This window comes from Aplysia californica, unplaced genomic scaffold (genome assembly GCF_000002075.1).
Source record: "Aplysia californica isolate F4 #8 unplaced genomic scaffold, AplCal3.0 scaffold00373, whole genome shotgun sequence".
Classification (NCBI taxonomy): Eukaryota; Metazoa; Mollusca; class Gastropoda; order Aplysiida; family Aplysiidae; genus Aplysia; species Aplysia californica.
Window position 1 is genome coordinate 388280 of NW_004797643.1, and position 27322 is coordinate 415601.

The following is a 27322-nucleotide window of genomic DNA, read 5'->3' on the forward strand; positions in this document are numbered from 1 at the left end:
AAGCGCTTAACAGCTAAACCACAGATGCTGATGGTACGGCACACGAAAAACAAGACAACACAATGTACAACAAGGAACACAACGAAGAGAAACACACCAGTGTCAAGATACATGTAGTTTTTTTTTTATTGGTGAGCCTGTTTATTCTCAGGAAGGTCGCCTGCCCAGTACACACTTCGACTTTGACGCCCAATCTTTCTCCGCTGGGTGCACATTAAAGTGAGCAGTGCGACTCTTCCATCCCAGAACATAAACCACTAATACAAGACATTAGTTAATACAAAAATATGCAACAAAGTGTACATATGCCAATATCAGTGAGAAAACATTTACTTGTGAAATCGTGTCATTGTCAGTGTGAGCAAAACATAATAGAGCATCCAAAGCTAACGATGTTGAATGATGAAAAATGTTCCCATTTTCTACTTTGAGGTTCGCCACAAACATACATGATGTACCGCCTGGAACCACACAAACAAACCTACATGATGTACTAACCGGAACCACGTATACATAAATGATGTACTAACCGGAACCACACATAGAGTACCACATGTTCTTATTGCTGTCTCGAGACATACTAATCTCCTGAATTTGTCCCTACTTATACCTTGCTTCCCCTATGTAGGTCAAGGAAGGGGTAGAGGACTCGATGTTTCCTACAGGTCAATGACAACACTCCTGTAGTAACTGTTTATGAGCCATTACAGCCACACAAGATCAAACCTTTGCATCGTGCTAAAAAACACTGAACACACAAGACAAATATTGTTGTTGTTGTTTTTTTTCTTTAATCACTGTTTTTTTTCATGTCCCCAATCCTCACAATTTAGATCATTTAGGGGACAGGTTACCGACCCTGCCTGTCTGGGTCACCATGGGTTGAGAGGGATACAACACATCCGATCAGACAGAAACTCAATTATACTTCTTCCCACTCCAGAATCGAACTCGGGTCGCTTGCGTGTAGGTCATGGAACGGAACTAACTGTTTCATAGAGGCAAATGAGAAAATTCAAGCGGTAATTGTTCATTTGTCATCACAGCTACATGGTCCAAGCCATGATAAAAAGCTCTGCGCGCTCTGGTACAAAACACTATATACACAAGACAAAAAATTCAACTGCGTAGAAAGGTTACAAATAAAAAAGAGAAAAACTTCAAATGATACAATTTGAAATACATAAGAGCTAGAAATTAAAAATTTTTGATTTTTTAAATTCTTGAAATCATGACAAAATAGGAGAGAAATGTCCATTTAGAACTAATTTTCTAATGAAATGAATAGTTTAAGTGACAGAATATACGAACAAGTAACCTTTCAGTCCACTGGACCAAATACAAACATTTACATGTATTTCTATGCAAAGCAGGAAAGAATCAAAAGGTCTGTTTTTCCTAATATTTGACTGACTGACTTGTAAATGGGCTTGATCTCTCTTCTCACTAGATGACATGTGGCAGCACTGCACACAGGTGAACACATCACCAGTTCCTGTCGCGCCACACCACATGTCTTCACCAGAGTTGTCTGTTTACAGTTGTACGCTGAAACTCACTTTATGAGTCCTCATCACATTGAAAATTAAAAAATAATAGGGCCATACAAGATGCCTTTGCTCACGTTTTCTGTTCACCCGAGTTGTAGGAGGTTGAAACTCACTTTCAATCAAAGTCTTCATTAAAAATATTTTTAAAAATTACTCTATCCTTAGGTTCTGGCAAAAAACAGATTTCATCAAGAGGTCATTTTCATATTCCCAGAAAAACGAGAAACAATGTTATGACAAAATATTCAACAACTTTCATTATCAAATACAAGACCTATCGGTAACATACTGCCCAAAGGGACTCTTGCACACAAACACAAATATTGAATAGAGAAATCTCTTGAGAAAATTCCTGAAAAAAAAAGTAGAATCTAATAACATGTAAAGCTTCAGTTGACAAAAAATAAATAAATTCCCATCACATTATTTTCCCATTTCCCTGAAAGAACATCATCACCATACATGTCGACTGACTAGTGTAAGACTGCCCTACGCATTTTGAAAAAAAACACGTTCGACAAACTCTTACACTGAGCAGCTGATCTAATGCTGTGCTTAAACTTTTTTAAAAGGCTTCAGTCTCATACAAATAGTTTGTAAACTGACTTACAATCTTGAAGCCAAACGCTGAGGAATCCAATAATTATCCAACAAATAGAACAAAAATAAAATATTATTATCAATGCTTACAATATCAGTGACTCTTGTGAAAGTGGAGAGTCATTCAGATTGACGGTAAACTCAGAGGTTCAGGAGAATACATTTTTCTCTAAATGTAGCTGGATTGCTAACAACAACTCTAAATGTAGCTGCTTTTACACCCACAATGACACCCTGCCAACCCAGGCTGAGAGGGAAACAGCAGAAAGACCGAAATACTTAATAAAATTTCTCCCCACTTGTGAATCGAAATCGGGTCTCCTGCAAGAAACAGCGAAACGCCAAACTGTCACACTACAGACGCCGGTAGAGAAGACGTATGAAAGCAAATTTACCTCAAAGAATTCTTTGAGCAAACACTTCAAAGCATACAAGAGCACAGAAGAAGTCTAGGTGTTTCTGACCTCGTATCCTGAGCTGTTCTTGTAGATTTTTGTTGTCAATGAACCAGTGGTAAGTGGACAGAACATCTAGCAGAAAGGAACTACTGTCCGTCAGATAAAGTTTTTGTTAATACTATCATAGTAAGAAACAAATAATAAGAAAACAAGAGATCTGAAAAGGCAGTGAACGCAAGCTATAAAGAGAAAAGACTGTGCAAACTTGAGAAAAACTTATTCTTCCTCTTTCAAAAACGACTAGCAGAGCACTGGAAAAAATACTTCCAGTCTTTTTTTGCATTGGTGCATAGTCACTAAACAGAATTAGCAGTGACACAACTCACATGAAATAATATATTCTAAGTCTAGGAACAAACAGAAGCTGTTGCATTTGCAGCCAGCATAAGTAAACAAAGCCACACAATGTGTGTATCTGACACACCCACAAGCACTGGATAAGCAGTAACAAAAAAAATACAACAACCCAAGAAAACGTGCCCCCTGAACCTTTCAACAGTTAACTATGGATGAGTTGATGTCCTTGGGGGAGTGGAAAAAAAATCAACTCATCTCAAGTTCCTACTAAACCGTTGGGATCTGTATAGAGGAAGAGGAGGTGGGACCCGAGATAAAGATCAACTTAACCAAAGATCAACTCAAGCTAGTTCAACACAACCAGAGTCGACCGTATATTATTTTTAACTCAGGGGGTCAAAGTTTCCACAAATCTTAGTTCACGGTGGTGGCTCTCAAACTTGGGGTGATATTTGATCCTGATGAGCAATGCAAACAATTCTCCAGGGAGTCAGAAAAAAGTCGATACCCAAGTCCTTCAGCTTTGCACATTGCTCTTGAAAAAGCAAGAGGAAACGGGGCAGACTTTGAACTTTAGCAAACGCCTGGTGTGTATAAACAGTTACAGTCACACAAATAAACAGTTATCAAAATGCAAAAAGTACATAAGAATAGAGAAGAAGAAAAATCATCAATGAAAAACATTTAAGCATCTATTCGTTGACACTAAGGCATAGCCGCAAAATGAAGACATCACAGAAATGGCCAGCAAACGGCCAGTATCATGCCAAATTGTCCAGACAGGTGGTACACAGAACTGACCAGACAGTTGTAACAGCAACACACAGAGGCCACGAGGGCCCTTTGGTCACTAGCACACATGAGGGGTGGGGTGGAGGGGAGCAGCCGGACAAAACACACACCGCTCACTGCAGGCCGCCTGTGACGGACAAGACATACAACATTGCACCTCAGACGAGCTTGATACGTTTGGTGCCCTCGTTGCTATCCTGTTCCATGGCGGTGCCGTTGTTGACTGGCCCCTTTGGACCCACCAGCCGCAGGAGCGGGTTGCCAGAACGGTTGCCAAACAGCGAGGTCAAAAGCGCCACTCCATAGCCAGTGGCTCGCTCACCCTGAAATACAGGGGAAAGAAAGGTAATATTTGTTTCTTGTCGAGTTTTCATAAGGGTTTTACAGCACTTTTACAACACAATTAGGTCATATAAGTGCGAAAGAGTAGAGCAGTGAAAAGGGAGTTGGGAGATTAGGATGATAGATGTTTGATAGGGCAGAAGGAGAAAACCATATCAGAGCACCCGCCAACCACTTAAACTGTTAAACAAGAAACATTCAGTTATGAACACTCAAGACTTCTTAGACTCTGAAAATATCAGGAAATGCAGCATCCCTGAAGATAATTAAACTTATATACACTTTTAGTTTTAGTAAAGAGTTTTACGGCACTTGCAACACAATAAGGTCATATAAGTGCCGAAGATTAGAGGTGTTACAAGAGAGGAACAAACACAAAATAGAAGGAGGAGAGATCAGGACGATAGACGTTTGATAGGAAAGAAGAAGCAAACCACACCAGAGCACCCGCCAACCACCCACTTATATACACTTTCAGCTCTCTTCCAGTTATCGCAGAAAGAAATACCCCCCCCCCCCCTCTTCTTCAAATGAAAGAAAAGCAACTTACAATAAAGAACTATCCTATTTTTTCTGTATGAATTTGAAAGAATATTTGATACTGTACATTGATGGCTTCTATCACTCAGTATATTTCTGTAATGTACTATTCAACTAGGTTTATCATTCATTTAGTTTAAGTAAAAGTTTTACAGCACTTGAAACAGAAACAGGTCATATGAGAGCCGAAGATAAGAGGTGTCACAAGAGAGTGCCACACAAAGAAAAGAGGGAAGAAAGACAAGGACGACAGATTATTCATAGGAAAGGAGCACACCACACCAGAGCACCCTGCCAACACCCCACTTCAGGGAGTTTACAAGAAACTTTGATTCTGTAGGATGATGGCTTCTACCAGTATTATTTCTGTACATTCTACTATCCCCCCCCCCCCCTCTCAGCTTCTCTATCTATCTATCTATCTATCTATCTACTCCACGACAACCCCCCCTCCCCCCCCCAATTCCACCTTTAAAAAATTTTTTTTTTTAGTTAGAGTTTTATGACATTTGCAACACAATAAGGTCACAAAAGTGTTGAAAATTAGAGGCGATACAAGAGAGCAACAAACACAAAACAGAAACAGGGGAGACAAGGACGATAGATGTTTGATAGGAAAGAAGGAGCAAACCACACCAGAGCATCCACCAACCACCCACTTTCCATCTTTAAAATGGAACAGACGCACAAAAAGGTAGAGAAAGACCTGAGTGACAACTTACAGTAGCGGCGGGGATGGCCATGTCAATGTGTAACCAGATTCCCTGGAAGTCGGGGCCCAGGTGCGACATGATGAAGAGGCCGGCGCACGACACCTGGGCATTGCTGCGGTCCTGTGGCACAGAGAGAGAACACTTCACAATAGCACCTGTCTTTATCTCAGAGTTTTTTAGATTTAAAACAAGTTTTAGTTAGAGTTTTATGGTACTCGCAATACAAATAGATCATATATGAGCCGAAGACGTTTTCTGAAGAGCAACATGAAAGTAAAAGAAGGAGCAGAGATAATGTTCACATCATTATGTTGAGTCCATCTGCAGGATAAACCACATACTTTAACCTACACCTGTGGGACTGTAAGATTTCCTTCTGTTCAGCTGAGTTTTCGATTTAGAGTGGTTGCTTGAAGAGAAGCAAAACAAATATTTTTTAATCGGGTATTCCATTTCTTTTAGTTTCCCTGTGAAATCATAATGTATCCTGGAAAATACTTGAGAACAGGTAAACCAAACAAGTAAAGGCCATAAAGCTATAAGTAGATTAGAAAGTCAACAGGAAGTAAAGGTTATTTGTAAAAGTGTTCGTGAAATATTTAGTAGTACAAAAAACGGGACATACGAATTGAAAAAGCAGCTAAAATTACAGCTGACCAAATTGACACGACACCACAGCACAGAATGAAACCAACAGTTAATATAATGTCATTGACACTTGGAGGGTTAACACTTCTATTATCTATTTGTGGTGGCCAAATTTTGCTATTCAAAAGGCTTTTTAATGGCTGCATCGATCGACAAGCGGTTTTCGCCTAAAGATTCTTAAAAATATTCTCCAGATCATGACGCCCTTCGTTTTTTCAGTTATGAGACAGTTTTGCTGCAAAAATTTAAATTTCTTTATTTCGCCGATAGTTTTTGTAGGCCGACGCTTCTGTCTCTGTAATTTTAGAAAATCCAGAGTGTAAGGGATATTTTAAGAGGCGCACTTTGTTTTGAGAGTATAGATCTAGATCTAGAACTTTTAATTTTTTGTATCTCTCAAAATTTATCATTCCATTCCAGTAGAGTGTAAATATAGTAGGCCAATGACTTTCAGTTGATGTTAATGCACCGATCATTCCTTTCACCGAAAGGGGGCCCAGCTTTTTATTTAGGTGGATTCCACTAAAGAAGAGCCTAAAGAGCACCAAAATGATATTAATAATAAAAATAAACAGTATTTGGGTAGCACAAATTCACACTCAAATGCAAGCTCTATGCGCTTTACAATCTATATCAACACAAAAGCACACAAATTCAAAACAAGAGTATTAAGTGCCAACTTACTGCGACAGAGTTCTTCATGTCCGCCACAGCGCTCGAGAACTCGGAGGAGTGTAGCTCGGGCGTGAAAGGCATAGGGTGCACCAGGTCGCCGCAGGCTTGACCTACTTTCACACATGTCTCCTCCAGCTTCTCGTCATTGCACACAATGCCGGCATGGTACTTGCCTGAAGGTTTGATTTTGAAGAATGGAGGAAAAGACCACTGTTCAGTCATTTGAGATCCTCGATTCCTTTAATTTTCTAAAACAATGTAAAGATTTATAGCCCTTCTAGGCATAAATAATGAAAGTCGTTTTGAAGCTTCAGCGCTAAGAATGGTCCCACACCCACAGTCCAGGCCATAAAGAAATATTCCATATTTCTAAAGAAAAATTTAGACAACACCTGTCAGTATTTTTGTCTCTCTCTGAGGGAAAACTTGGGTAACCGTGGCATTTATTATGAAAAGCATTCATTCCATATATATATTCTTACATGACATGATACAATCAAATATACATACAGTTGACACCCATTTTTTATAGAGCAACACCCATATTCTATAAACAATTTCACAACCACATCATTGCAAACCATCAAAGCAAACTCTCTTTGCAGTTGAGTTGTTTTGCCAAGGACATTTCAAAGTTTTAGTAAGAATTTTATGGCACTTGCATCCCAAATAGATCACATTAGTACCAAAGATTAGAGATATAGAGTAACATACAAACAAAAGAAAGAGAGTTACAGACGACCGATGTTTGACAAGATAGAAGGAGCAAAACCACATCAGAGCACCTGCTAACCACCCACTGCCAGGGACAGGTGACAGGGGCAACTATATAAAAAATTGTATGACACTGATAATAACTGTTCTTGTTTGTGAACCCACTTTTATTGACAACTTAAGTCTCAGCAGCAGTTCATACAGGACAATAGAAAAGTTCCCAGATTTGACAACCTCAGGGCTATAAGACAAAACCTACTTAAACCTTCAGCTCAGACCCACAATTTCCTGGTGTTTACTACGAGACTACAGGAGACAACGTTCTCACCTGTGGCAACGCCCTGAGCCCCGGTCAGTGTAGCAATGTCCACTATGATGTCACAACGTAGATCCTTTACAGCATAAGCCACCTGCGCATAAAAATGGTTTGTTTGTTTGTTTGTTTGAGTGAAGAGAAGCATATCGACACAATAATGGTCATTTAGTGCTGGGAAAAAGTGACAGACAAACAGACAAAAATAGCAAGGGGAAAGTAAGTAAGTAGGACCTAACAGTGATGCCCTCCAACCATCAGCAAAATGCAATTGGTATAGTACATAAATATTACATTTTAGTTTTTGAAACATGGTCCTAACATTTCTGCACAGTGGCTCGATATATGATTATTTCCCATTCCTAAAAGAGAGAAAGACAGCAATGGGTGGGGCCACGAAAAACAAAATGTTAGAGAAAAGACAAGAACACAAGGAATATCATGTTACTGAACAAATTGTGCAGTGGCACTAAAAGAAAGAATGAGGAAGAAAACCTTAAGTTTACTTTCCCCTTGAATTACTGTATCATTTAATGGGTTTTCAAGCTTCTGATGTGAATCTAAGGTTTGCCAACTGTTTCAAAACCCAACCAGGGACACCCAACGCTATAACATCAGATTACGCTACAACGAACAAAATTCCATCAAGTGGAATGGTTTTGGTGAAGTGTATGTAATGTCCCTTTAAATTCTTGATTAATGAATTTGGGACAGTCCTGGGAAATTTGAGACAGTCAGTAAGCCTGCTATCCAAATCTACCAATCTACTCACGCCATCTGCCAAGACGAGTCGTCCCTCGGCGTCGGTGTTGTTGATCTCCACGGTTCGTCCTGAGTACATGTGGACGATGTCGTCCGGCCGCTGGGACAGGGGGCCTACGGCGTTGTCGGCCAGGCAGAAAACTGCGTGTAGAGTCTCCGAGAACCCCTGCATTCAAGGGAAAACAATAAACGCAAATCAGTTTGAGTAAAGTCTTAATGAAAGTTTTACAGCACTTGCAAAATAATCATATAAGTGCCGAAAGTAAAAGGTGTCACAAAAGAACAAAATACAAAAAAGAGGAGAGATTATGATGATGGGTGTTTCACGAAAGAAGGATATAACCACACACTGTCTGCGTAGGACATAAAGGAACAAGGCACAGAGCCTGGAAAAGTTGCGTTTACATGAGACAAGAAAAAGAGGTCAAGTAAAATGACAACACTTTAGATATAATTTATCTGTAGTGACATAAAAACTGTTCACACACTTTTAAAATTATTTCTAGGGGAAACAAATCTTTACACATGAGCTGGAAAAATATTTTAAAATTAGGCGTTAAAGTATTTCCTTAAGAATCTCAGTCTTTGCCAATTACACTAAAAACATCATCGATAATCTGTTCAAATGTCCTTAAGAAGCTGCCAAAAAAAAGGATATATTTAAAATGTTGGGCTATGCACATCGAAACAGCTTAATGACTACATAAAAAATAGACCAATTTACCATAAAACCCTTCATAAATACACATGTGCACTGACCATCTTGACAGCAGTCTTGAAGGCTCCCAGCACAGCAGCAGCCCCGCCACAGTCTCGCTTCATGCCGCACATGCCGGTCTGTGGAGACAGTCAAGGCCACTACACTCAACATAATAGTCGATACTGTCAGAGATAACTGCTCGTTGGCAAGAACAAAGTGGTTGTCTTAGACAGGTCTTGTTTCAGTTTAGTTTAGTTAGAGTTTCATGGCACTTGCAACACAAACATGTCAGAGTGCCAAAAATAAAAAGTGTTATTACAGAGCAAGATACAGGGTTCCTGCCATGAACTTCCCACCAAATTCAAGGAGATTTCAAGGAGGTTTCAAGGAGAAATTTTAAAAATTCAAGGAGATTTGGTCAAGAAATTCATGACGAAAGCCTATTTCGGATAGGCCTAAACTTATCCGAAAGAAATCATAGTTTCGATTTTCCTACAAAAACTCTGTTCCAGGGTGACTACCACCCCGGCTTCTCAATTTTCCAGGGGGGCTCATCCATTTTTCCAGGGGCATGTTACATAACAATGACAGTGCATGCTCTATTTATATATTCTATATAATATACACACAGGCGTGCACATGCAGGTAACATCATATCCAGTCAAAAACATGTCAGTGTAGAACGGGGGTATTGCGTGACTAAGGTATTTCAGTCTGTTCTTTACTTAAAAAAATTTTTCCCTCTCATCATACTCGCACTATGTATATATATGTATAAAAAGTAATCTTGTTTTGAGCCTGAGAAAAGGCCTAGAGCCAGAATATCGACTGTCAAGAACCAGTTTGGGTGTCAAGGTATACATAATAAACGTAAAAGACAAACTCAAAGTAGAGTAATAACTTGAATGGCTCAAGTAGACCTATTCAGTGTGAGAGATGTGAGAATTGTGTGTGGGGGGGGGGCAAGAACAGGCAGTGACACTGAAAATCTGTGAATCTTGCACAGAAAGCTAAAATATAGAATATACAATACATGATGTAATTTACTATCACCCACAAAATGAAACGGGAACCCTTTAGTTTAAAATAAAACATGGCTTACAAGTTTTGAGTATGAGCATGACGGATCCCAATTCCATACAAACCCTGCATCAACGCGCGCTTTGCAGAGAGCTCTAGATCTAGTAGTAGTCAAAATTCAGAAAAGTAAAATCTGCTTCCAAGTTCAGTTATTGTAATCCGGTGTTGCTTTCAACCCCATCCCCCCTCCCCCGCGTGCGTCTTAAAAAAATAATCAATAATCCCCCTCATTCCCGAGTACTATACTTCGTAGCTCTCAGACTTGAATGAACTTTGGTGACCTCACGCCGATACTCACGATGTGATGCGAACGAACAGGTTCATTGACCAGTCATGATGGCGGGCCCGACAAGACGCTTGTATAACTTTCTTTTTCTTTCGATCTCTTTTTCCACAAGCGATAGCGCAGGACAAATGATTTATTTTCAGTGTCACAACGTTTGCAATGCACAACCTGCATGTTACAAATGTTACGTTATCACTATTATCAGACTACTACCGGCAGATTTCTGGGTGGTAACGAAAGCGAAAGTAGATCTTGATTTTCTCGATCGAGCTTCGGAGAGGGGCCCATCACTCATACCCTTCCGCTTGCTGCTATAACCGCCTGTCCGCGTGTAACGTACTCTCAGGCCGGGAAAAGTCAAATATCACAATCGCGACTGGCAAAAATGAACTCAAGGACGTTATCCGATTCGGTTTTCAAGTATTAGAAAAATGTATATATTTTCGCTGGTCTTTCTCGGGGCAATTTACAGGGATTTCTTCAAATTTGCCGGGCATTCCCTGGCCTCGGCGATTTTCTTTTTTCCAATTCCCCGGGGGGCCCCCCCGGGGCCTGGCAGTCACCCGTCTGTCCGATCTCGCAAAATTCAAGGAGTTTTCAAGGAGGTTCCTCAAATTCAAGGAGTTTTCAAGGAGATTTTTCCTTGAATGCAAATTCAAGGAGTTTTCAAGGACTCCTTGAATTCAAGGAGGCCGCGGGAACCCTGAAGATATAAAGAAAATAAGGAGGAGAAATAAGGATGATAGATGTATCAGCAAAATTTCTGCAAATGGTAAGAGCCATTCTTCATTTTTTTTAAATGTAAGAAGAAGGTTGCATTCACAAAAAAAAAGAGTAAAGAATGGCTCTATCACTGGTTAAAATTTTTTCAGTACGTTGGTTGGTCATAATTTAAAAAATACATTTGCATAGCACATTTCCACTAAGAAAGTACTGAATATACTTTAAATTAGTATAAAGTATAAAGAATACCATCTCGGAAAGTGCTCTGTGTAACTTTTCATCGAATGGCCCCCAGCACAGACTGGTATTATTTTTACCTTTGTCTTGATAGAGAGGCCGCCAGTGTCGAAGACGATGCCTTTGCCCACCCAGGCGATGGACTCCGTCGAGTCGGGCACGATGTGACTGAGGACAGCCAGGGCCGGGGGGACCGCCGCAGCCTTCCCGACACCGTAGATTCCTGCAGGTGGGGGTTAGATTGTTTAATTTTACATCAGCGATAACAGTTTACTTAAAACTTTTTCATCCTCTGTTGCCTTTAAGCGTCGAGGGGAGATGCAGTTTTCTATGGTAGGCTAGCCCTGCAGCTCTTTCAATTGGAATATTATAATTTCTGGGGGTTTCCTGGACTCCCTCAATCCATATTTTGCATGATCTACTTCTTCCTTTATAGCCTGTGTACTTGGTACATCATACGGATTGGCCCCCTGTACAGACTGGTGACAACAGCAAAGGGCTAAAAAGGAAATTTCAGTTTTAGTTAAAGTTTTGCCACACTTACAACACAAATAGGTCACACCAGGAATCTCAGGGTGGGTTGGGATAACTGAACTACACATTACTTTAAATCGCTACCATGGTATTTTCGTAAACTAAAAAAATAATAATAATAGCGATTTACCCAAATTTGCTACAATGGGCAGCCCTGTAAATATATATGAATTAGGCTAAAACATACCTCCAAATCCTTGATGAATTAAGTCTTCTCCAGAAATTATTTTCGGAGTTATTCCTAGCTCTTTGCCAACTTCTCGAATCTCCTGCAGAGAACAGAAAGTTTGGGACCAGTTGAAAGATGACAAAGAAAATCCAAATTGTATTTAGACACTGAAAAGAAAAGAATAACTACTATTTGTGTTGGAACAATATACTCAAAATGAGCAATGCTATATATACATCAACTCAGAATAAGGATACATAGTTGCTGCCCTAGCAAAATGGCAGAGCTCATTTTTGCTACTTTTGAGATAAATGGTGGTAAAAAAAACAACTGTTTAACTACCCAGTTATCATCTAATACAGTAGAACATGACTGTAGCGGCACCTGCTACAGTGGGACCTTACTGGGATCCCTGTTTTTTTTTCTATGTTAACACAAATTATCTGTGCTCAGGTTTAGTGGGGCAAGGAAAGACCCAAAGTCAGATACAGCGGGAGAGATCGAGCGAGTTCTAGCTGGGGGGAAGGGTTTTGGGGGTGGGGGGCTGTAGGTGGGCTCCAAACAGGCAGTCTGCGGTGCACATTATGATTGGCCAGTACAGTGATTAGTGAGATGGGGCAGGCGCCACAGAGATGGTGCGGAGAAACGCATTACTTGAGCCTCTCCAAAAGTGATGTGCCGTTGCTTAAATGCTCAGTATGAGAGGCAATAGCACAAGGCTAGGCCAAAAATAAAAGAAGAGGAGAGCGTGTAGTGTGTGATTCCTGATTCATTGAATTTTGATTGTTGATGCTTCTAAGAAAGACAAAAGGAAATGCTTCTCACTTGAATTAAAGGCCGAGATAATCAACGAAGTCGACAATAAAAGGAAGACTAAAGCGCAAATTTTATTGATGTAGAAGGGAGGTAATCATGTGGATTGTTAAAAAATTTCAGGTTATTTCCCCTTTGCATTCCTATATCGGGAATTCGCCAACAGCGGGATTTTTCTTCTGCAACCAAAAGTCCAGCTGTAGCCGTGTTCTACTGAAATGGTAAAACTTGCCACGTACGTTTCTTTTCTGACTGCCAGCGCATTTTTGTTTTGGATTTTCCAAACAAAATAAAAGGCTAGTTGCATTTTGGTACAACTCTATGCAATTCTGCTAGTGCAGTGATGACATGATAAAGCATCTGAAATACTGCATCCAGTGAGAGATAGTATTTGACAGTAGAAACACTTCAACAATCTAATCAGGCAGCACTGAAATGCTGTACAAAATCTCCCCAAGACACCGACCTGCAGAAAGTTGTCCACACTCATGTCGCTGCACGGAGTGTCCACAATGCTGGCTGCCAACCTCAGGCTCGTGGCTGCCACAGACATACACTCCAGCTCCTCGTCTGTGAGGAAAATCCTGCGCTCTTCATCCAGCACTAGAAACTCCACTGTCACCTGTCAAATAAATAATAATAATAATAATATATAAATAATGATAATATAATGATATATATAACACTAATAGTGTGCTTAATCCAAATTTAAAAATACCTGCTTTACAAATATAGCAGCAACACATAAACAATACATTGTGCTAAAACTAAATTGTTTAAATCATAAGCTTCTGACACATGTTAAAGAAAGACAAAAAGCAAGAAGACCACTAGCACTCACTTTCCTGGAAAGGCTGTGGGACCCAGACTTTGCAGTGAACAGAGGAAGGGCTCTCGCTACAGCAAGTCCAGAGGCGTACACGTTCTCGCGTTCACACACAATCTGTACAATATAAAAAATATGTTTGTGATGAAAATAACATAAGAATTACACGGATAATCTATGCATGTGGACATGTAGAAAACAGTAGTTATTAATGTGTGTGTGGGGGTGGGGGGGGGTGGGGGGGGGGTGTTGGTTTTACTTTTAGTAAAAAATCAGACAGCACTGTAACAAAATAAGGTAATAAAAGTGCCAAAGATTAGAGGTTTTACTAGAGAGTAACATACAAAGATGAGACGGAGGAAAGATAAGGACAATGGATGGACATTTGACTGGAAAGATGGAGCAAAACCACACTAGAGCACCTGACAACCACTCACAAACCAAGTCTAAGAAGCTTACTTTACAGAGACTAGACAAAAAGTTTTGGTTATTATAATTTCACTCTATTCCATTTTATAAAAAGAAGCCATTTCATGTCTTTTTATAAAACCTATGCTATTTAAAAATGTTGTTTTTGCTTTAGGGTGCACATTAATTAAACACATCAGGCCCTGTCACTGTAGTCATATCTACAGTTCTTATCTCCATAAAAAAAAAACAACACTTAAAATATTTTTGGGTCCCCTGACTTTTTTTTTTGGCAAGTATTTTACGGTGCTCGCAACTGCATAAGGTCAAATGAGCGTGCGGTACACATTTAACTTTTCCAGTTCTTAGGAAATTTTGAATTTTGCCCGGGTGGCGGCCAAAGCCTACTCTTATCGATTTTAGACCACCAAGCAATCTTTAACGTGAGCAACTTGCACACCGGCCCTCCGAGATTTTTTGCCCTTGTCCGAGAAGGCTAGGTGTAGACCTTTCCTACCAGAAGATCAGGGGTGTGGCTGAAAGACAGCAGTAAGAAGGATGGAGTAGCAGCAGAAAGAGTCAGGATCCCAGAAGAGGAGGCAAAGGAGGTGAGGGGGGTAGGGGCAGAAAGAGGAGACAAAAGCAGATGACAGAACATTGCTAGAGAGCAGGAAAGGAGGTGAAAGGAGACAATTTTAGAGAAGATTTTTCAGTTGCTACCCGGATTTAAACCCGGGACCTTTGAATGAGAGGCCAACACCTTAACCTCTAGGCCAATAGAGCCCCCTCCCCTGACTTTGACATTCAGGTCTCCTCCATTGAGCATTGTAAATTATGGGATTGCACAACATGGATGTCATGTATTATTATCATTCATTCTTCTTCTTCTTACTAATATTTTCATACACTCCGGCCAGCCTCACCACAATATACTCTTGACCACCAGCTAGACAGCTCTTGACCAGACGAGTTAGGGCATGGCATCGCGACGGTGTGTTGTGCCGGCTGCACTTGAGGGGCAGAGCAGCCACGGTGGCGCTGTTGAGCCACAGCGAGCACTGGTCCGTGGGGGATGGGTGCAGACTGTTGATGCAGATGCTGAAAGTCTGAAAAAAAAATAAAAATGGTGATATGGTATAGGTTTAATGTCTATCAACACGGTTAGGTTATTTAAGATGTGGGACATTTACGTTTAACATTCATCCCCGAAAGGACCAAGCAAAATAGGAAATTTGTGTAAAGTGCCTTTCCCAAGGACATAACATTGGACTGAGCTGAGAGTGAATGTTTGCATTCACAAAACAAAACAAAAAACAAAAAAAGAAGGAAAAAATCCCCCACAAACCCCCCCCCCCCCCCTCAAAATATGAAATAAAATTTTTGTTGCTATAAATGTTGGTGTTTCTACAACGACATAGAATTTAGATCCGAGAGAAAGAAGTTTACGTTATGAAAATGAAACAAATATTTCATTGTCATATTGCTCAATAGTAGCCACCAAAATGTGGCAAATCAATTCACAGGATTAATCTTTGTTAAAAAATTCCAAATTTAGCAACCCATAGCCCAACCTTGGAATCTTAACCCAAGCACATACCATAGATTCAGAAAGTCCTAAATAATAAAACTTGCTGAAATGAAAAAAGAAAAAGGTCAACAGTCTTAACTTTCTCTTCTTCATCATCATCAAGAGCAAGACCTGCAACAGATATCGTTGCCATTCATTCCTTTGCTCAGATCTAAACTTTGTGGCTCTCGAAGAAACATGCATGGGGGAACTCAAAATTTACAGTTCACATTGGTCTAATTCATCATGTATCAATAAGTCAGGCAAAATGCGGACAATGTCAGAAATCTGGTCTGGATTTCTAGATTTATCAAGAAAATCGGCACATCTGCAATCAACATACTTAATGCTTAACAACATCATCTCGAACAAAAAAAAAAAATGTAAATGCGGAGCAAAGACACGAGATCTAAACCACAAGAAAAGGTACATCCATTATGTGTACTGCTATTAAAGTGAAAGGACTTACCTCAGCATCAACTCTGCCTCCAAACTTGCATTGAACATCCTCATACCTCAACTTTCCCAGATGTTTCAGCTGGCCAATGATCAGCACAGCATTGTCATAAGGGTCTGCTGGCTTTAGCGAGGCAGAAAACTCAAGAGCAGCCATGCCTGAAACATACCAAAAAAATTTGTAGTTCTGCAACAAAATTTGGTCAATAAAAGCTGCATATTAGAGGCATTACTTAGAAAGTTAAACACAAAGAAAAGAAGGATGTATTGAGCAAATTTTCACTCAACAGTAAGTTCTATGCATGCACTTTATAATCTAAACTATTACCCCAGCAGACCTGACAGCATTCTAAAACAATCTTAACTCCCACGGAAGCATACGATGAAAGCTGCCATTTATAGGCGCTAAAACACAAAAGTTACTGACGAATTCTTCAGCCAGTACCAATACTTACCAGGGTGAAGTGAGAAAAATTAGAGTAAAGTGTCTCTCTATGACATCTCTAACCCCTACACCCTCACGATTAAAAGTCCAGCAGCGTTACCACAAGACTACTAAAATGGGATGTGGCCAGTTGTGCTGCATGATTGTATTATAATATTATAGGTGGCTGTTGGAGTAGGTGTTTGACTGTAGACTATTATCTAAGGCCTTTGGACAATTCACAGTTCTCCAGGTTAGCCTTGATCAAATCTCTTACTCTACTATAACTATTTAAAGGTAAAAAATACTAAAAGTAAAAAGAGCCATGTTCTCTAAGCTTAGCATAAAAGACACTTTAGTCACTAGCAGTCAAAGAAAAGCAGGCCTGCTCAGGAAAACTTTATTTGATACTTAACATCCGGTTTCCATTGCTAGTTTACTTGTCTTGGGGTTTGCTGGTCAGCTCGGTTGTAACCCTACTGTCCATAGTTCATGCATATAAAGGCCCTCCATGAGGTTCCAATCCCACAGCTATTTTGTCCCTGGAGCCCTTCAGTGTATCGATCAAACAAATATGCATGCTGCTTTAAAGATTGAGGTGTACGTATATGAGCCATTGCCAAAACGTGGGGAAAAACACACACATCTCACAATAGTGTGCATAAAATGTGATGCATTAGTATTTATTCCTCCAAAACTTATACACATGTCAAATATAGGATGTAGAACCTGCATTAGCAGTTTCAGACCCTATGTCAGCTTTATAATCTTGAGTTTGTAAATTTTGTGCCAAAAATGTTCGTTTTTTAGTGATTCCTGGAGTGTCATTTTGAGCCCACCAATGCAAACTTCCAAGAATGTCAAAAATTTAGTATTTTTGGGTGTTTTTTTTAAACCTGTGCTTTGATTCTATGCTATTTGTGATCGAGAAAGGTTCACTTGCTCAAGAAATCGGTTTATTTGTTTGCAAATAAACGAATAATTCGGATCACTTGTGCGTCAGTGGTGTCGTCATGGACTAGGTGTTTCAGAAAACACCATTATTTTTCAGTAGAATCACCACAGCTGGTTAAATCTTTTTGCTTTTCATCGTTTATTCAATAATTCAAAAGCCGCGATGCGCGAAAGGAACATCGGGTTCCTAGATCTACGATTTCGGTCGGCTGTTTAACATTCGCCGTTAATGGTGTCAATTTGCGACGCACCGGAAGTCCGAATTTTAGCCTACTTTTGTTTTGAACGGATCATCAACAGTGCCCGGATATAATTGTTTTCTTGAGTGACTTCCCCTTACCCTCTTCCCCAGAACAGCGGGAGCAACAGGGTAAAGAGAAAAACTAAAGTAGTCATTGCCGTCACCCTCCGGTTACGCACAAGAATCTTGCCTTGAATGTGACGTACTGGACTGTTTTGCGTGTTTTTAGGCTACTCTGTTGAATATTTTAGTGAACTTGTGGTGTTTACATTGGATTCCTGGAACAAGAGTGTGATGGGTGAACAAACTTCGAGAGATGGATCATTTCTGTGGTTATAGATTTAGCTTTTGTGCTTAGTGATGACGTTTGGGGTGTCGTCATGCAGCCGTACAAGACTGACCGACGTACTAGAAATTACATTGTCCTAAGAGCAAACATTTTTAAAGTCATGTGTGCTCTTTTTACTCAAACAAATAGACAAACATGTCCTTGTTTATCTGTCTAACTCAAAAGTACACATTTGCTCTTTGTTGGCATGATATGCCTTTTTCCAATACATTGTGTCATCATTGTTATGTACAAGTAATATTTTTCATAATTGCTAATATCAATAAGTTTTCAAAATATATTTCATACACATGCAAGATTCATTTAGAAACAAAATACGCCTTTATTGATCTGTGTATCTCATAGTGCAAATTTGTTCTTTGTAGGCATGATTTTACCTTTTCCCAGTATGTTTTGTCATCACTGTTATGTACGAGTACTCTTTGTCATAATTAGCAACGTAATTGTGATTGTCTACTGTCTTTGATATGACCTGGTATCTGTTTCAAAGCAAAAGAAACCTCTCCTGGGTTTTTTTATTCTTAAAGTGCGTTTTTCTCTATGGAGGCAAGACTTTTGTCTTTTCCTGTACATTGTGTCATCATTGTTATGTACAAGTCATGTTTGTCATCACTGTTATGTACAGGTCAGCTCAATTGATTTTGTGCTTTTGCCTCATATTAGTTTAAAAATTGTTTTACACATGTGTTTTTCTGGTACTGAGGCTTTGATAACTGTATTTGTACAGCCTTTCACTATGTGATGTGTTGTTAATGATAATGTTCAATGTGTATCCTTTCTTGTACATAACAATGATGACATGTTCTGTGCACTGCCTCGTTTTTACAAAGCTTGTCATTCATATTACCATTATGAATGGAGTTCATAGTGTACGAAATCTTTGTTTACTAAACAAATGGAATTTAAAGTCCATAATTTGCCTTGCTGCTTATCTGTTTTTGTCATCACTGTTACATACAAGAAATACAGTAGTTGCCAAACCAATAGACCCATATCTCCAAAACCGTACGTCTCCTTGCTCTGATACTCTAGGAATATGAGCACTAAATGTCAATCTGTGACTGACAGAAAAGAGAGTCAAATTGGTAAGAAAATTTTTTTTGCACCACTGAGTCTTAAGAGAGTCTCACGTTTTGGCAATTGCTCATATATATTAAAAAAATATTAGGGGTAGGGTTAGGAGTTAGGTGACAACGGTGAACTTAATCAAACCCTTCCCTAATCTTAATCCAAATCTAGCAAACGTGAACAGAAAGTGCAGATCTAGAAAATTGCCTGCTTCTCTCACATATTTTTTTTTCTACCTGCCTAATTATCATGGCATGGCCATCTCATTGTAAATTGGTAAGAAACAAGATACTAGCACTAGCATGGACCACGGATTGATAGTGAGGTGGCTCATCATCTGAGTCATCACTTCCATTATGTTTCCATAAAATGCATGCTTGAAAGTATCTAGGAGTTTTCCTTCTAATCCACAGTACGCATTTCCCAAATATTTGACCAAGTTTACTATTATTTCTAATGGTCTGCTGGGACGGTAACCGGTCATTTCGTCACTCGGTCTCTTGTCACATCCCAATTATGTGTGACGAAATGACTTTGCTTATATATCTCTCCAAAATTGATATGCTTGTAGGGTTTTGGAGGATCAGCCTAAAGCTTTTTTGAAGTCATATAAATTATTAAGGTAAATTAAATCTTCGTCCCAAATGTTCCATAGTTGAGCAATAGTTTAAAAAGGCAAAAACTGTCTGGTAAAGAGGCTTTGTGTGAAATTAAGGATCTATAATATATCTTTTAGCAAAATTGCAGTACTGTACATTTCAATTAGTTAATTTATGTTTAACCATTATATCTGTACGCCCTGGGGTCATTTTGTACCCCCGGGGTTGTATTTTTTTCTTCTAAGAATACTTCTAGTATGAAGATCTCTTTGAAACTTTCAGTATATCTAAAAAAATTATTTTGCCAAACTGCTAAGCAAAGCGTACGGATCGGATTAATGAGTAAATGTCCCCTTTGGAAAGTGGTGGCACACAGTTCCCCACGTCGTATGGATACGATAGTAAAACACGACGTACGGATAGCAGAGATGCCAACCACAGAAAACTGAAATGAGTATTAGGAAATAAGAAAATTGTATTTTCAGGGGAAAATGTGTATTCCCCACGACCGACCGACCAACTAGTAAAATGTTCAGGGTGTCCAGCAATATTTCCTGAAAAAAAAATAACTAGCTCACCAGCTCGAAGAAGGGAGCACACACGCGTACAATATTCATGTATCCAGTCAACAACTTGTTAGTGTTCAGTGTCGTATTGGGGTCTTGTTTGACTTAAGTATTTCAATCTATTATAATATTTTCCTCTCATTAATTTATTGTATAAAAAATTAATCCTGCTTTGAGCATTCGGAAGGGCCTAGAACAAGAACTTCAACTATCAAGAACCACTCTGAGTGTCATGATTCATGTTATGTACTGACAGACTAAAATTATTGCTCAAACTCAGAGAAGAGCAATAACTTGAATGGCTAAAGTAGACCCACACAGTGTGACGAGTTGTAACAACTGTGGGAGAGCAAGATGTAGTGACATTGAAAATCTGCCAGTCTTGAACAGAAAGCTACAACATACACTGTAGGTATAATTTACTATCACCCATCCAATGAAACGCGAACAACAACAAGTATGAAGGGTCCTGATTCCGCACACGGCCTGCACCAACGCGCGCGTTGCAGAAGCTCTAATAAATATTGAAATTGCTTCCAAGTTCTTGTCCTCTGGTGTTGCCTTCACCCCTACCCCCCCCCCCCCAGCCTCCCAGTGTATCTTTATAAAAAAAAAATCAATAACCCTCTCCCCTATTCTGTAGTCCTATACTTCGCCACGTCGTCACTCCCACCAAAGATGGTCTTTGCTCACACGATGCCGTATTTTTATGCGAGGCCATTTTTATGATGCGAATGCATGCAGGGTCACTGACCGGTCACGATGGCGAGCCAGACAATCTAAAAATTGGACAACGCTTGTATTTTCTTCTCTTTTTATTCCAGAAGTGACAGCACAGATACGAGTCTGAGTATTGATTAAATTTTATTTGCACGGCGACACAGCGTTTAGATCTATACTGCACAACCAGCATGTCACAAATGTTGTGTTATCAGACTAGGCCTACTGCTGGCAAACTTCTCTGAGGTAACGAAAGCGAAAGTAGATCTTGATTTTCCCGATCGAACCTCGGTGTCACATACACTTCCGCCTGCCACCTGTCCGCGTGAAAGTGAAACGTACTCTCGGACCGGGAAAAGCTGAACGAATAATATCACAATCCCTACCGGCAAAATTGAACTTACTGACCTGGACTTTGTTTTCAAATATTCCAGTTCCGCGATACTGAGACTATTTTTACAAAAGATGGGACTTGAGATAATTAAGATTACTCGCCCAAGCTGAATCTCGTATTTTTCGCATTCCAGGATGCATATTTTTTCATGAAAAGTCGTATTTGCGTATTTTCGTTCTTACTAAAATACATAAAATCGTACAGGTTGACATCTCTGGGATAGGGTTAACAGCACTAATATGATCTTGCCAATGACACCTTTCATCAACAGTTATACCTAAAAACTTTATTGTGTGCTACGAAATGACCGTCTCCCTTCAACCTTAAAGGACTTGGGGTGTGACAAGATGATTGTGACATCTTGACTGCACCGGTATGACGAAATGACTGGTGTATTCGCTGGGACTATACAAACAGCCAGGCACTTTTTAATGGCCACCAATATTAGAGGTGAGAATAGCTCAGGACCCGCTATTCTCACCCCCACCCTGAGTCTTTAATGTTTTTAAAATCAGGCCGGATCTAGACCTAGATCTACAATTGTGTAGGTATCAGCTGCGTTCAACTCTTTGAGATTTCGTCCTTGCATAACTATAGATCTAGATCTAGACTAGATTTGGTGTTCTTTTACTTTCCTTCCCGTCTTACTCAGCTACCGCATGTCCATTTTGAACTAAATATTGAGGCGCTGAACACTATAACATCAACTTCATTTCCCTCACAAATTAATAATTTTCAAAATATTTGATTTTTGTTAATCGAGCTATATTACACAAGATCTACAACGGGGGGTTTCAGGGGGGCCTGCCCTCCTGGGCTAAAAAAAAATAAAATCTGGGGGTTACAGGGGGGCATGTTCCCCTGTTTTAACCCATAATTTGATATGTGTGTGGGAGTGAAAGTAAAAATTTACAGTAATTTTTCTTTAGAAATTCCTCTGCTTCAAAGGGATGATTTAAAAAATGACAAGCAAGATGGAAGTTTTCAATTTTAAAAATATATAATAGAGCCATTGCCAAAACGTGGGGAAAAACACGTACATCTCACATTAGTGTGCATAAAATGTGATGCATTAGTATTTATTCCACCAAAACTTATACACATGTCAAATATGATTAGAACCTGCATTAGCAGCTTCAGACCTCGTGTCAGCTTTACAATCTTGAGTTTGTAAATTTTGTGCCAAAAATGTTAGTTTTTTAGTGATTCCTGGACTGTCATTTTGCGCACACCAATGCAAACCTCCATGAATGTCCAAAATTTAGTATTAGCATATTTTGATGTTTTTTAAAAAACCTGTGCTTTGATCCTATGCTATTTGTCATCCAAAAAGGTTCACTTGCTCAAGAAATCGGTTTATTTCTTGTCTGCAAATAAACAAATAATTTGGATCACTTATGCGTCCGTCGTGTCGTCATGGACTAGGTGTTTCAGAAAACACCGTTATTATTCATTCAGTAGAGTAACCACAGCTGGTTAAATCTTTTTGCTTTTCCTTGTTTATTCAATACTTCAAAAGCTGTGAAGTGCGAAAGGAACATCGGGTTCCTAGATCTACGATTTCGGTCGGCTGTTTAACATTCGCCGCGATCGTCGTCACTTTGCGACGTACCGGAAGTCGAATTTTAGCCCACTTTTGTTTTGAACTGATCATCAACAGTGCCCAGATATAATTGTTTTCTCGAGTGACTTCCCCATACCCGCTTCCCCAGAAAACAGCGGAAGCAACAGCGGAAAGAGAAAAACGAAAGTAGTCATTGCTGTCAGCGTCCGGTGACGCACAAGAATCAGGCTTTGAATGTGATGTACATGGCTGTTTTGCGTGTTTTCAGGCTACCCTATTGAATATTTTAGTGAAATTGCGGTGTTTACATAGGATTCCTGGAACAACAGTGTGATGTGTGAACAAACTTCGAAAGATGGGTCATTTCTGAGGTTATAGAGATTTTGCTTTTGTGCTTAGTGATGACGTTTGGGTAATCGTACGGGATTGTACGCTGGCATGTCCTCTGGTTGGTTGCCGAGTTTCATTTATTTTCGTCCAGGAGTTTTCCTGTAACTATACTTAGAAGAGAGTCACTTCTGATTCTGAGTGGCTCAAAAATTACTCCTCGCGCGGAGGCCGATTTCCGGCCCAAGGTGCAGCGGGCGATTGGCATTGCTACATGATGGAAGTGGCTATTCTCACCCGAGGTGAGAATAGAAATACGATCGACCTCTCACCCCGGGTGAGACTTGCCACCGTAGGCTATTCTCACCCGGTGTTAAACAAGACCTGTTTTTCCTAATTTCGGAATACTTTCTATCGATGTGGATGATCAAATGGATAAAGTAGCAATGACAATGAAAAATTAAATTTTCATCCAAATTGCTTTAAAATGGACTTAAATGAAAATAGAGTAAATTCTAAGAACTATGGTTCTTCAATTTTAAAAATCCATTGATAAATAAAAGTTATTGGGATTTTTGTTTGCAAAATGTTGGAGGACCTTCATATAGGAAAAAATCGCCAAAATGTGGGACATGTTTTGATGTATTTTGAGGAAAAACTGTTCATAAGTCAGTAATGAATTGGAGCATATTAATGAAACTTGGCATCCCCATGTGATTTTTAGTGCCGAATCTAGTTCTGCTATCACTTTTTCGATGTCTTTATTACTTTGGATCTGAAAGACTGATATTTGCATGAAATTTGTTGAATTGCGTGACATCGTTTTTACCGCGACGCGATCACCCCTTCTAAAACTCAGTAAAGCGCTATCGGGATAACCCGCGATGTAGTCATCGGTGACCCATTTGGTTATAGGCAGCCAATCACATGCCGCCTAGCGATCACGCGCCTCTTGCGTGCCGGCACGTCGCGTTTGGAATGCGCGATCAAGTTTCTAGATCTAGGGTTTTATCAATGGATGGGTGGTAATTTTAAGTTGGTACGGAAAATCTACTAAAGGCAGAGATCTGAAATTTTACAGAAATAAAGAAGACATGTGGGGCGCTTGTGTGGTCGGCGATCAACCCGCAACTCCGCTTAGTTTTCGAACCGCAGAGGAAATTCGCACAAACACGGCAATATCTCCGGTTCTAGTAATCGTTCGGGATTGTACGCTGGCATGTCGTTAGTTTAACCTTTCCTCTGGTTGGTTGCCGAGTTTCATTTATTTTCGTCCAGGAGTTTTCCCGTAACTAAACTTAGAAGAGAGTCACTTCTGATTCCGAGCGGCCCAAAAAATACCCCTCACGCGGAGGCCGATTTCTGGCCGAAGGCGCAGCGGGCGATTGGCATTGCTAGATAAAGGCAAAGAAGAAAAGATTACGTTATAGCACAAAAGTAAGCTAATTTTATCGACTACAAAGATGCTATGGCTATTTCACTTTTCGAATCGAGCCGAACTACGGGGGTCGCCCTTTTGTTTTGCCCGGAAGTTCTCGCAAGATCTACTCCTCCCCTCTTCTCTCTCTCTATCTCTTTCTGAATACTGTCTATCGGTGTGGACGATCAAATTGACCAAAACAAAGTTAAAAAATGATGTTAAAACACAAAAGTAAATTAATTTGGTCGTCTACAAAGATGCTACGGCTATTTAACTTTTCGAATCGAGCCGAACTACGCGGGTCGCCATTTTGTTTTGCCCGGAAGTTCTCGCGCTACTCCTCTCTCTCTCTCTTTCTCTCCACTGCCCACAGACAAAATTGTACGCTTTTAGTAAATTTAGTAGGGTAACAGAAGTAATGGAACGTTTGTTCACAGCACAGAATTCTGTGTTTTAGGGTGAACGCAAAATTGGTTGGCCTAGATCTAGAGTACATCCTGTGGTGCGATATACAGTAAGCGATCTTTTGTGGATATCTCTGGAAGTTACAGGTCGATCTTCATGATTTTTTCACCAGAAGTTAGAAAAACTTCCTCTCTACGGTGCAGCGCATTACTGTAACAGCAGTTTAAAATTTTTAGATGTTGTGGTGGTGTTTGTCTGGTAACGTGTGTCTGGTTTGGTGCGCAAGGTTTCTGGTTTGGTGCAACATATCGTCTTGTTGGGTGCGCAGTAGTACCATGTTTACAGCTCTAGATCTAGATCTAGCTCTTTTCTGACACTTTTCATCTTTCTCTATCCTTGCTTTGTCTTCTTTTCCTTGCAAGAAGTTCCTGTACTGACCATAACGGAAGGCCAAGGTCAATTAGGCGTGTTCTTTTTGGGAGCTGTGCGTCCCCTGACAGGAGATTTCCTTACACCTTGTGTATGTGTTTTGATAATGGATAAAAAGAAAGGTGCTGTGGACACAAGAAGGGGAAAGAAGAAAACAAGAATAAGACTATACCTAGACTAGTATTTTAGAAGGAAAAGGACAAAAAAGAAGAAGAAAAAGACGTGAAAAGAAGAAATTGAAAAAGAAAGGTGCTGTGGACACAAGGAAGTGAAAGAAGAAAACAAGAATTAGACTATACCTAGACTAGTATTCTTTAAGGAAAAGGGCAAAAAAGATGAAGAAAAAGACATGAAAAGAAGAAATTGAAAATTTTGGAGATTATATTTCCATATTAATTAATTTTGACATGAATACATTAACTTATCATCTTCCAATGGCAATATAATGCATCCAAATGGAAGGAAAACAGTCTGTTTCAGTGCACAATGCAGGTCATAAAGAAATAACTTAATAAGTAAAACAAACAAAGGGCCTAGAAGCCACACTATCAATGCCAAATAGCAAAAAAGCCGATATTGCGCACTGAAACGGACTGCACAAATTTGGTCTGCTTCAGTGCGCAACCCTATCTGGCATGTTCCTGGGCATTAAGAAGCAGCCTGCGATAGTATTTATCGATTCTAGTATACATTCTACGATACATTAGAGCTAGATTAGCTAGATGTGCTAAATAATCGACTACTCAAGCGCTTAGTAAATTGACCGATACCGGTTACGAAAACCATTAATATGAAGGGGCAAAACTTTCCGACACCGTAGAATCACGTGTGTTGACAGGAACCTCCAAAACGAAAGTGAAATAAGCTGCATTCTGCGCATGCTCACAGAAAATGACCTCGTTTTCGCTGTTCTTATCCAAAACAAAGCAAGAGACCGGGGGTTGCGCACTAAAACAGTAGCGCGGTGATGCGGGCCTACTCTAGGAGTATAACGGTGAACGCGCACCGGGTGAGAATAGCCAAAAGACTCGCCTGCCTGCACTATTCTCACCCGGGGTGAGAATAGAGGTGGCCTTGCTGCCTTGCTACATAGGCCTATATGATGATATATGTGTGCTCTCTTTACTGAAAACAAACTGAACAGAGATGATGGGCGCGTGTGCGCTGAGCCAGGGGCCGGACTCACAAGGGACCGGAATGAAGGCAAGGTGCGAAATAGGCTTTTTTATCAGTTATCAGGCGACATAAACCCGCCCCCCCCCCCTCCCCCTCCCGCAGGGGAGGACTTCCGTAACGAGCGACCACTATGAGACAGAGCAGGATTGAGGGCTAGGGGTAGGGGTAGGATTAGGGTTTGGGTTAGGGTTAGGCCTCTTCTTTATTGTGTTTGATGGGGTGGTCGCTCGTTACGGAAGTCCTTCCCCTCTCACTCTCCCTGCTGACATTGACATTGCTTTCTATTTTGACAATGGAAGCAAATCAGAGAGAAAGTATGATGCATAAGACTATCAAACCTTAGTTGGCAGCGTTGTAGCAGCAGGTAGGAAACTTTAATGAGAAGCTGCACTCATACAAGAACCGCAATTTGTAATATGTTAGCCTGTTCGGTTGACGGACGCCTCTTTCTGTCGCTGGGCTTCAACGATCGGATCGGATAAA

General features: G+C 40.1%; 1 protein-coding gene across 1 annotated transcript; it reads right to left on the reverse strand.

Annotated features, from left to right (window-relative positions):
- Nucleotides 1-100: 100 nt before the first annotated feature.
- Nucleotides 101-27322, reverse strand: LOC101853871 (probable aminopeptidase NPEPL1). The gene is made up of 13 exons (XM_005103464.3): nucleotides 27178-27322; nucleotides 16217-16362; nucleotides 15104-15286; nucleotides 13788-13889; nucleotides 13413-13568; nucleotides 12152-12233; nucleotides 11511-11653; nucleotides 9164-9241; nucleotides 8415-8570; nucleotides 7658-7739; nucleotides 6625-6788; nucleotides 5302-5412; nucleotides 101-4020 (listed from the first exon to the last, which is right to left on the reverse strand). The coding sequence occupies exons 2-13, from the start codon at nucleotides 16358-16360 to the stop codon at nucleotides 3856-3858; spliced, it is 1566 nt and encodes a 521-aa protein (XP_005103521.1). The 5' UTR covers nucleotides 16361-16362; nucleotides 27178-27322; the 3' UTR covers nucleotides 101-3855.